This window comes from Condylura cristata, unplaced genomic scaffold (assembly GCF_000260355.1).
Source record: "Condylura cristata isolate star-nosed mole 26May11 unplaced genomic scaffold, ConCri1.0 scaffold00002, whole genome shotgun sequence".
Taxonomy (NCBI): domain Eukaryota; kingdom Metazoa; phylum Chordata; class Mammalia; order Eulipotyphla; family Talpidae; genus Condylura; species Condylura cristata.
This window is the reverse complement of record NW_004567103.1, coordinates 12,229,485-12,239,590: the sequence shown is the minus strand read 5'-3', so window position 1 is coordinate 12,239,590 and position 10,106 is coordinate 12,229,485. Positions and strand designations below refer to the sequence as shown.

The window sequence follows — 10,106 nt, the reverse complement described above, 5'->3', positions numbered from 1 at the left end:
AGTCTCATGTGTATCTTTAGCCTGACTTCAGGTTGTGACCAAAGATGTTGACAAACCCTTGAGAAATACTATGAAGTTAACTAGACACCTTATAACTCTTTCAAGACAGATAAAGTGAAAACAACAAAGTAATGGAAGTCAGCCATGGTTTTTGATTGGAGCATGCAGACTTTGGGAGGAGGCAATAGTCAGGTGGTGGTGTGACCTAAACCGTGCATGTGAGCTACAAGATCAGTCTCTTTTTATGGCGCTCACTGTGTCCTATCCAAGTATTGCAGTTAACAGTCTCTTCCTGTCCACCAGTGAGGCAGGGCAGTAAGGCACTTTGGCAGATTGCCATTCTACAGCTTACATCTAACAGGCCCACCAGCATGGTGAACTCTGATTCTCTTGGCCTTAATTTCAAACTCCCGGAAAAGAACCCGATTGACCAAATAGAGCAGAATGTGTTCCTGGTGCCCAGTGGCCTGCTTAGCCCATTCTGGCTTTAGCTGCCACTGTACAGGACAGTTCCCATAAGACCTGACAGCTTCCCATCGCAAAGCCCAGTTGTAGCATTTCTGCATCAGGGCTTCCACTCGAAGCTTCCTGTAGCTCAGTGGTGTTGCACACAGTGCCGGCTGGCATTGCAAAGTGGAATGGGGGGAGTTACCATCCCTAGCAGCAACCTCCAACTTGCAGAAGGAAGGAGATAACTCAGAGGGACAATTCTGAGGTGTATTCTATATGTTCCTGCTTAAGTTCTCAGTGGAACTGAGCTCCTAAAATCAGGACTTTGTTTTTCTTCCTTTCTTCTCCCCCTGTCTCTCCACATTTCTACTCTGGTTATATAATTACTTCTCACCTGCACCAAATTCTTTAGGGAGTATGTGAACTAGATGTCCAACACAGGTCACGTGACCACTCCTGAACAAAGGCAGAAACAGGGCTGCCTAGAGCTGCCCCAACATATAAGGACAGGTGGAGGGAGGCCACTATCAGAATGACCCTGAAGGACTGACCATCTGAAGGTTTTGCATAGAGGCAGTTCAGAATGTTTCCTACAAATAAGTCATAACTTTCCTTTAAGAAATTTTCTGAGTAGTTTGATTGCCTTGGGAATATAATTTATTTTTTCCATTTTATCTTTTTGGTGCTATAATGGGAGGTTAATTATTTTAAAATATCTACCTCTCAGATAGCCTCTCTACTGAGCTCTCATTAATTCTAAGCACTGGCTCTACCTTGGTTCAGATCATCCTTATCTCTTGCCTGAATTAGTGACAGACTGATACCTGGGCTCCTTTTTCCCCAATCTCATACTGCCTCCAATCTGTTTTCTACCCTGAAGCAAGTAACTTTCCCCAGTTACAAATCTGATCATGTCACTACCTGGTTTAAGTTACCTAAAGATTCTCATTGTAATTGTGCTCAATTTCTTAATGCTAGTGTGGATCTCTACTACCTGAAGTGATCTGGCACCTTCCAGTTCTCCAGCTTTATCTCCCACCTGTTTGCCTCTTACTTCTTGAGATCCAGATGCCCCAAACTTTTTTAAAGTTCATCTACAAGAACTTGTTTCCTTTTTATCTCCAAGTCTCTGTCCCTGCTGGTTCCGCTGCAGGGAATATCTCAATCCTTTCTGCCGTGGCCTTCACCTAGCCAACAGCTACTCACCTTTCAGGTTTTAGCTTGGGCAAAACTTTCCCACCCCAAAGTGTACCACATATTGCTCTACTGTCTCATCCAGTGACAGGTAGTCAAAGTCAAAAGGATGTAAGAAGCAGACACTGTACCAAAAGTTGGACAGGGAGAGGGAGGGGAAGGGTGAGAAGAGTATTTCCTCATTTCCAACTGCAATCTGGGTTACCGCCTCATTTGGGGAACACTCAAAGCTTATTTCATTCGTTTATTTGTCCCGACTATGGGTGTAAGCAACCACATGCACATTGAGTCATGTGAGAAGCAGAATGTGCTGAAGGAAAAGGACGTAACCTGGGGCCCCCTAAAGTAAAGCAGGACATCAAACCAGTGACTGTCTTGCTTTGTTCAAGTCTAATAAGCACTCAGAATATTCATAAGCACTCAGAATATTCTAGTCTACTGTTTTCAAAGTGTAGTAAATGAATGATCTGTGTCAGAATTTTCTCAAGATTTTCTTCCTAAATCAGAAAGAAGGGTCCTGGAATCTGCACTTTAAAGTGGCACTGAAGATTTGGATTCATATTCAAAAAGCACATAATTCTGACACTGCGTTGGATACCAGAGGCCTCACACTGAACAAGCCGAGCAAGGCAGGTGGCTCCTGAATTCCCAGCATATTTATGTGTGTGTGTGTTTGTAGGGGCGGAGGGGAGCGCAGCTGATTCCAATAAGGTGATACGGGTGCTAGAATAGAACCAGGGAGATCACATAGCAGATGCACCCAGACCGGTCGGGGAAATTTTGCAGGAAGGGCATCAAAGCTTAATCTGGAGGCCCGACAGCTCTGGAGAGAATTCAGTACTTCAGAGACTGCTGGGAGTGGCCAGGTGCTGGAGAGTAAGGTCAACGGCGGCCATGAACGAAATGACTAGAGGAACAGTGTGGAGTGAGAAGCAGACGAAGAATCGAATTGTGAAGGAGCCCAGACCACCCCAGGCCTCCTTCCCCAAGGTATAATCTAGCATTGCCTTCGCTGGCCATCTCGCGCTCCGCGGAGCGAAGGCGACGCCCAGGGCCAGGACTGCGGAGCCGCGCGCCCTGCGCCACTCACCTGGGGACCGCCGCGCAGTCCGCAGCGCCAGGAGGGCGGGGCGCCACGGGGACCGGCTCCGCCCCTCCGCGCCGCCGCCGGGAGACTGCGCAGGACGTGCCACCCTGCGCAGTGACGTCAGCGCGCCCAGGCGCGCGGGGAGGAGTGTGATCTGCGGTCTGGGAAGCGCGGAGCCTCCGGTAACCCCGGCTGGATCCGGGAGAAGAAGGGGCGGGGCAGGGAGCCCCCTCCAGAGTGCTGGGTCGCAGTCTGGGCCTGGACCTGGTGCCCTAGAGCTTCTCCACCAGCTGCTTCTCCCAGCAGGCCCCGCCCCGCCCGCCAGGGCGATGGAGTTTCCGGACCTCGGGGCGCACTGCTCTGAGCCCAGCTGTCAGCGCCTGGGTGAGGGGGCGGAGCACCTGGGGGGCGGGGCCGGCGGAGAGGAACTTGGGGGTGCAGGTGGGGCAAAGAGTGGGCTTCCGGGCTGGAAAGGCCTGGGGGGCGGGGCTCCAAGTTGGGGGCGGGGCTGAGGGGGCGTGGCTACATAGGTAGTGAACTTGCGTTGGGGTGCAGTTTGTGGGATGAGTAGGCTGATTGATCGTTACCTTCCTTGAATGGAAGGCTTGAGTGACCCGGGGCGTTGTTGAGAGCCTACTGGACTTACAATCCGACCTATTTCCTGCAGATTTTCTGCCTCTGAAGTGTGACGCCTGCTCTGGCATCTTCTGTGCAGACCACGTGGCCTACGCCCAGCATCACTGTGGATCTGCTTACCAAAAGGTGCTGGGGCGGTGCTGAGGGTGGAGGATGCAAGCAGAATCCCTCAATCTCTCTGCTTCTCTTTCCCTCTCCTTGACTGTCTTTCTGAGGCTCAGCAAGAGCTGGAAACATTGTGTTTGTGGGGGTGACATACTCCTTTCAGGACCAGAGATTTGATTGGGCTGGGATTGATTAGAGATTGACCCTCTGCTCCTTAACTATAGGACATACAGGTACCCGTGTGTCCACTCTGTAATGTTCCTGTGCCTGTGGCCAGAGGGGAGCCCCCTGATCGTGCTGTGGGGGAGCACATTGACCGAGATTGTCGCTCTGATCCAGCCCAGCAGAAACGTAAGGTAAGCATTGGCAAGGTTAGCCATAACCATCTGGATCCGTGGAAACCTGAACAGCTATGATGGGGTTAGAGTTTCAGGTGAGACAAATCTTCTCATTCTACCTCAGATCTTCACCAATAAGTGTGAGCGCTCTGGTTGCCGGCAGCGGGAAATGATGAAACTGACCTGTGAACGCTGTGGCCGAAACTTCTGCATCAAGCACCGTCACCCACTGGACCATGACTGCTCTGGGGAAGGGCATCTAACCAGCCGGTCAGGGTAATGGCATCCCAGTCCTCTGCCTTTCAGACTTTCCTGCCACTGCGGGGATTGACTCAGCCTCTATCATTAAAAGTTGGAGAGCTTCAACTCTGTCCCCTTTGACTCGGAGAGTCTTGGATGCCTTTTCAATTATGTACTTTTTCAGTCTGTTTGGAGGGACTCTCTCTGGGCTTCCTGGGGAAGGAAGCATACTGTTTGCGCTTAGAGGCATGCCGCGTGTTTCTTCCCCGCAGACTTGCTGCTCTCACCAGAGCACAGGGTTTGGCTTCTGCAGGCACCATCTCCAGCCCAAGTCGGACCTCGCCTTCATCTACCTCTCCCAGCAGGTAGGCCTGCCCATTTTTCCTGCCTCTTTTCCCCGTTTCCACCTCAGACCTCCAACCTCTTTAATATCTACCGTAGAGTTGCAGCCCCGTCTCCGTCGCGGACATCCCCACCAGTGATGGCTCTGCAAAATGGTTTGGTGAGTTGGGTAGAGGTTGAATGGACAGAAGCAGATGCACACAGAAAGCAAAGTCCAAGGCAACCAGTCTTCTTTCTCCTTTTGCAGAGCGAGGATGAGGCTCTGCAGCGAGCTCTAGAGCTTTCCCTGGCAGAAGCGAAACCCCAGGTCCCAAGGTACCTACTCTCTTGTAAAAGAGGGTGGGATATGGGCAAGGATTCAATTTAGAGGGACGTCGGTGGGAACACTCCCATCTGCTGCAGGATAATAGTCAGGAAATTGGGCTCACGGTTAAGCTTCTGGACACTATGACTTCTGACAAGTTCTTGAACCTGCTAAAGCCTTAATTTCCTCCATAAAGTGGGAATAACACTAGTAACTTACCTTGTAGGGTTGTATGACAGTTGAAATAATACAGAAGTGCTTAGCACAGGTTGGGTGCCACACTTTTGATATTATTCTCATCTAACTTAAGCTGTTTTTCCCAGTTCTCAGGAGGAAGAAGACTTGGCTTTAGCACGAGCACTATCAGCCAGTGAGGCAGAATACCAGCAGCAGCAGGTATGAGGATGGGATAGAGATGGGGGTCCAGAGTTGGGGGCAGGGGGCTGGGAATCTGGGGGCAGTGGGAGATGTTTGGGAATGGTGGTTATCCTTTTCGGCATGAATGCAGCCCATGCTAAGCTCAGAAGTGAGGACAGTGTCCTCAGTTCCTTGATGTTGCCCTGTCTTCCCCTCTCCCTGCTCCAGGCTCAGAGCCGCAGCTTGAAGCCGTCCAACTGCAACCTGTGCTAGGGCCCTGGGCTTGGGGAGGGAGGCTCTGCTGAGAGGACTGTGGCCCTTACACCCCTGGGGTCCACAGGGAGAGGAAGCCCAGAGCAGCCGGGAGTGAAGACCAGGAGGACCGATGAGGAGGAGCCTCCAGGGAACATCAGTAGGAACAGCTGGTGGAATTGAGCTTACAAAGGCCCTGCTGGCTCGCTGGCTCGTGGGAGAGCGTGGTCATGAACAGTCCCCTGGTTGGGTCCTGGGAGGGGCTCGCCAGGCCCGCACATTTCTCCCCACACTGGAGCTGCTCCCACGTACAGGGAGCAGGAAGGGGCTTGGAAAGAATAAAGGATCTTGGCAAAGACATCCAAGTGGTGTGCTGCTCTCCCTCCGCACCCCCAACAGAAGAGTCCTGTGAGATGCTCATCTGCCCTCGAGAGAGGGGCCATTGCAGTAGCCTAAACCACAAAGTCACAGTGATCCTAGCACAGTCCACATTTTTATTCCCCCAAAAAGGGTTTTCCCGAAAGATCCCTTTCCCTCGCGATAGCTAGCACCATACCCGAAGACCAGGTTAAAACATGCCAGGGAAGAGGGATAGTTTATTCCCCTCTTGAGGTATCCTTTAGGAGGGAAGTGCCACAAGTTTTGTTACTGTTAGCCGGGCTTGGGATCTTCAGAGACCTCCTTCTGTCCTCGCTGCTGCAGCTGCCACATGTCTGCGTACACCCCGCCTCGGGACAGCAGAGCCTCGTGCCTGGGGCAAGAAGGAGTGTGAGTCCAAATTCTCAGTTCTACCCCAGAAGCCCTCACGACAACTCACAGAGATGACGGGACTGGTGAGGAAGATCCCATCCAGGAACCCCTGGGATTTCACCACCATTTGCTGGGGTGCCCAACTCCAAGGCCCTGCCCCATTCATCCTGCTGTGCCCCTTACCGTCCTCTTTCCACAATGTAGCCATCCTTGATGACGAGGATCTGGTCAGCATTGACCACAGTTGAGAGCCTGAGAAGCCAAGAGATCAGTTACCCACATCCCCCTCAAAAGTGTGGCTGGCCCCCGCCTGCTGCTTGGGGCTGTACCTGTGTGCCACTATGATGGTGGTGCAGGAGGCGCAGACTCTGGCCAGAGAAGCTTGGATGGCCCGTTCGTTGGATGTGTCCAGCGCTGATGTGGCCTACAGAGAGGGTCTGGGTCAAACAGCCCCTGCCACCCAAAATCCCCAGAGCTGAGGCCTCAGGACTAAAAAAAGAACTTATCTGAGCTTGGGAACTGTAAGGTGTTTCTGTTAAACACAGATTCATGAGGTCTAGCCTTGGTAGAGAATCATGCCTGATGGGCCCAGCATGGGCACAGGCAGGAGAGGGAGGGAGGAGGAGGCCACCTGGGTCCCTTACCTCATCCAGCAGAATGATGTCTGGAGCCTTGAGAACAGCACGTGCGATGGCCACACGCTGCTTCTCCCCACCGCTCAGCTTCAGCCCCCGTTCGCCCACCTGCGTCTCATACCCTGTGGACGAGGACAGTGCACACCTTCCTCAGGTCACATGGAATAAACTTGGCTTCCGTGGTCAGAGGTCGGGGGAGAGTGACAGGACTGAATGGGGCAGGGCTAGAGTCCACGGGGAGGTGCACCTTCAGGGAAAGCCAAGATGGCCTCATGGATGCCGGCAGCCTTAGCGGCAGCCTCCACCTCATCATTCCCAGCTGTGACACGGCCATAGCGGATATTGTTGGCGATGGTGTCGTTGAAGAGGACGGTGTCCTGGGGCACAACTCCAATGTGAGATCGGAGAGAGTTCTGGGTCACCTGGGGCCAAATGACCAAAATGCTGACCAGTGAGGAATCCCAAGTAGGAATCAAGCCACCACTCCTCTCCCCCAAGTCCTAACTGTGTGGGCAAGTCACTCAGCCTCTCAGCCTATGTCCTCAGCTATAAAGAGAAAATAAAATGCATTCTCTCCCTGCCTCCCTGAATCACCATCACAGATCTTCCTACCTTGCACAGTATCCTACAAATTATCCTGATTACTGGCATAAGTCAAACGGTGCTAGGAAGGTTGAAGCCTCTGACTTCAACATTTTGCAGGGGTGATAGCTCTGTCTGCTCTCCCTGGAGGTGCAGCACCAGCCATTCTTTCACACTTAATCCCTAAGTCAGGCTGCTCCTAAGCAACCTCACCTGGGAAATATCCTGCCCATCTATTCGGATGCAGCCAGAGTTGACGTCATAGAAGCGAAACAGCAGGCGCAGTATTGTGCTCTTCCCTGCGCCAGATGGGCCCACCTGTTGCATTGGGAATAGGGAGAACTTTCTCAGGCCTGCTGGCTTTTAAGTTTTCAGCCCAAGAGGTCACCCATGGCCATGGAGACCGCCCCATTCGGTCCTGTGACCCATGAGGCTCTGACTCCACAGCTTGGGGCACCAGCCGTGGGCAGTGGAATGAGGTAAAGTGGAGGAGTCTGCCTCAAGTCGATCTCTCACCAAGGCGAGTGTCTGTCCAGCCATCACAGTGAAGGACACATCCTTCAGGGTCTCCTGCCTGCAAGAAAGAAGGTTAGGGTCAGCAGACCTACTGTACTCCTGGAAACCCTGCCAGCCCAGAGGGGTTACGGGGCCCTTCCCTCCCTCACTTGTCCCCTGCTCAGGTTTTCTTCTCAGGTGATATTGGGGGAACAGCAGGGAAGAGAAGCAGGAATGCAGTGTGTAACTGGACAGTGGGACAGGGCGCTGAGGGACGGTAAAAGGGGAGAGCTCACCCATCAGTGTAGCTGAAGTGCACATTCTCAAACTCAATCTGGCCCCTCTGAAGGTGAAGAGGCCCTGCCCCAGGAACATCCTTCACCTGGGAGAAGAGCACCAACATAAGCCTGTTATAGGTGTGGCTTGCTCTAAACGCAGGAGACACCATACATGGGCTCCTGCTCCCCTGAAGCCACACTGCTCTTCACTCACTTCTTTCTCCTCTTTCAGTAGGTCAAACATGTTCTCCATGTCAATGAAGTTGGTCTGGATCATCCTGCAAGAAGACACTGGTTGGGACTTCTCTGAGCTGGGGAAATGAGCCACTCCTGACAGGGGAAGGCCAGAGATCAGTTACCTGTAGTAGGTGCCAAACCAGTTGAGGGGCATGTACAGCTGGATGATGTAGGTACCAAAGAGCACAAAGTCCCCGACCTGTGCAGATTCAGGAGAGACCAAGTCAGACCTGCGGCTGTCACTGGCCCACTTCCTATCACCCATCGACTTCCCACCCAAGAGCTCCATGACCTAGATATAGGCCCCTCTTTCCTGTCCTCAGCACAAAATCCACACCTGCAGCTTCTGCTCACTGACAAAGTATGCACAAAGCAGGGAGCCAGCGAGGAGCCCAAGTCCAATCACCAGGTTCTGGGTCTGGTTGAGCATCACCAGCGAAGCACTTGACTTCCACTCCAAACCCTGAGGGCAGGAACATGGAAGGAAGGGACATCTCAGACTCACTGATCATCTCCAAACCCCAACCCGGGCCACCCCACATTTTATCCTCTCAGCCCTGATGGTTTCATGTGGCCAGGTCGCTGTTCTCAGCAAGCCTCCAACTAGCAGCCTCACCTGGTACTTGATGATGGCCTCTTGGTAGCGTTCCACTTCGTAACTCTCCGCGTTGTAATACTTCACCTGATGAGTTCAAACCACACTGACGCTGATGGAGCAGTAGGCAGCGGATTCTTTCTTCAGACTCCCAATCTCTCCTTTTAAACATCACACCTTGCACACTTCCCCACCCTCCAGCTCATCAGCCCTACTGGCACCTCACACCACTGCCACCAAGGCCCACGTTACCGTCTCAAAGTTTAGCAAAGAGTCCACAGCTCGCGCCCGGGTAGCATTCTCCTGCGTGTTCATAGCACGTCGAAACTTGGTTCTCCACTCAGTGACCACGATGGTGAGTGCTGCAGAGTGACCAGAGGAGGGGGAGGGAGAAGAGATCAAGACATCCTCCCCAGCGGCCGAGACTACATGTTTGATGTCTGCTACCTGCGACATACACAGGCCCGTCACTATAGCTTAGGTGCCAGATTCCCAAAGGAGAGTGCCCTGAGCTCCCTGAAGGATGTAACTGTTTCTAAGACGACTCTGCACCCTGCACAAAGCCTCACATGGTGAACCAATGCAGGTAAGCTGTGTCTCCTTACATGACCCCTTGACCCGCATCCCCTGCAAGCACCTAAGGTGACCAGGATGTCTTCCCAGGCGCCCCATCCAAGCTTAGTTGATGTGTACTTGGCAGAGGTGGCCCCCATCAGGTTGGGGAGCAGCAGGAACCTCTTCAAGCATACTGTGGTACAGCCTCGAAGCGCTGTGTCACTCAAGTGTGGCAGAGCTCATGACCAAGGGCGTCCCTGAGTTGTTCAGGGAAATGGTTTCGCTGGGCGGCACTCACAGAGGTAAAGACTCATGCACAGGAACACAATGAGGCCAAACCAGGCGTTGAAGAACATGCTGAAGTAGATGATGCCGATGATGATGTCAGCCAGAGTGGGGATGACGTTGAACACCAGGTAGCTGATGGGGAGTCAAGTGACAAAGACTCAGGGACTCAGGGCCACACGTCACCTCTGGAGTGTCAGTGGAGTGCTTTATTTTTAACACTAACAGACTGGAATCACTTCAGAGGTGGGCAGCCAGGTAAAGCGCAGCATGCCCAAACTACAGAGAGCCCAATACCAATTACCACAGTGGAGAGAGGGCCTCACACACGCAGGTGCATCCCCATAAAGACACTCCAGATGATACCTGAGGGAGTCGCGATACCACTT

General features: G+C 52.7%; 2 protein-coding genes and 1 long non-coding RNA gene across 4 annotated transcripts in view; 1 reads left to right on the top strand and 2 right to left on the bottom strand.

The window, feature by feature from the left end:
- The window catches only part of LOC105853601, a 6,039-nt gene extending 3,231 nt beyond the window's left edge, over positions 1–2,808 (bottom strand). Inside the window, exon 1 of the long non-coding RNA XR_001145425.1 lies at positions 2,735–2,808. This is a non-coding gene — a long non-coding RNA (uncharacterized LOC105853601). The remainder of the gene's footprint in view (positions 1–2,734) is intronic.
- Positions 2,809–2,868: 60 nt separating this feature from the next.
- On the top strand, positions 2,869–5,659 carry ZFAND2B (zinc finger, AN1-type domain 2B). Of its 2 annotated transcripts, XM_004674272.2 has the most exons (10): positions 2,869–2,913; positions 3,038–3,115; positions 3,399–3,493; positions 3,697–3,828; positions 3,935–4,086; positions 4,323–4,415; positions 4,492–4,552; positions 4,640–4,707; positions 5,020–5,092; positions 5,282–5,659. In XM_004674272.2, the coding sequence occupies exons 2-10, from the start codon at positions 3,061–3,063 to the stop codon at positions 5,324–5,326; spliced, it is 774 nt and encodes a 257-aa protein (XP_004674329.1). In that variant the 5' UTR covers positions 2,869–2,913; positions 3,038–3,060; the 3' UTR covers positions 5,327–5,659. The 2 variants fall into 2 exon arrangements, with proteins under 2 accessions (XP_004674329.1, XP_012580183.1); XM_012724729.1 differs by having other exon boundaries at positions 2,891–3,115; positions 5,394–5,659.
- Positions 5,660–5,785: 126 nt separating this feature from the next.
- Positions 5,786–10,106, bottom strand: part of ABCB6 (ATP-binding cassette, sub-family B (MDR/TAP), member 6 (Langereis blood group)) — a 7,576-nt gene continuing 3,255 nt past the window's right edge. The window contains exons 6-19 of the mRNA XM_004674271.2: positions 9,731–9,852; positions 9,130–9,239; positions 8,899–8,964; positions 8,620–8,745; positions 8,405–8,481; positions 8,260–8,323; positions 8,064–8,149; positions 7,789–7,846; positions 7,486–7,590; positions 6,938–7,112; positions 6,700–6,812; positions 6,385–6,479; positions 6,239–6,307; positions 5,786–6,056 (exon numbers count right to left, since the gene is read on the bottom strand). Coding sequence (XP_004674328.1) covers positions 5,957–6,056; positions 6,239–6,307; positions 6,385–6,479; positions 6,700–6,812; positions 6,938–7,112; positions 7,486–7,590; positions 7,789–7,846; positions 8,064–8,149; positions 8,260–8,323; positions 8,405–8,481; positions 8,620–8,745; positions 8,899–8,964; positions 9,130–9,239; positions 9,731–9,852 — 1,366 coding nt within the window. The 3' untranslated portion in view covers positions 5,786–5,956. The remainder of the gene's footprint in view (positions 6,057–6,238; positions 6,308–6,384; positions 6,480–6,699; positions 6,813–6,937; positions 7,113–7,485; positions 7,591–7,788; positions 7,847–8,063; positions 8,150–8,259; positions 8,324–8,404; positions 8,482–8,619; positions 8,746–8,898; positions 8,965–9,129; positions 9,240–9,730; positions 9,853–10,106) is intronic.

Bases quoted from the DNA above. Each gene is read 5' to 3' on its own strand.
- ZFAND2B (XM_004674272.2), top strand. From the start codon at position 3,061: ATGGAGTTTCCGGACCTCGGGGCGCACTGCTCTGAGCCCAGCTGTCAG. The intron at 3,116-3,398 runs GTGAGGGGGCGG...TATTTCCTGCAG, and splicing joins GCCCAGCTGTCAGCGCCTGG to ATTTTCTGCCTCTGAAGTGT. The intron at 4,087-4,322 runs GTAATGGCATCC...TCTTCCCCGCAG, and splicing joins CATCTAACCAGCCGGTCAGG to ACTTGCTGCTCTCACCAGAG.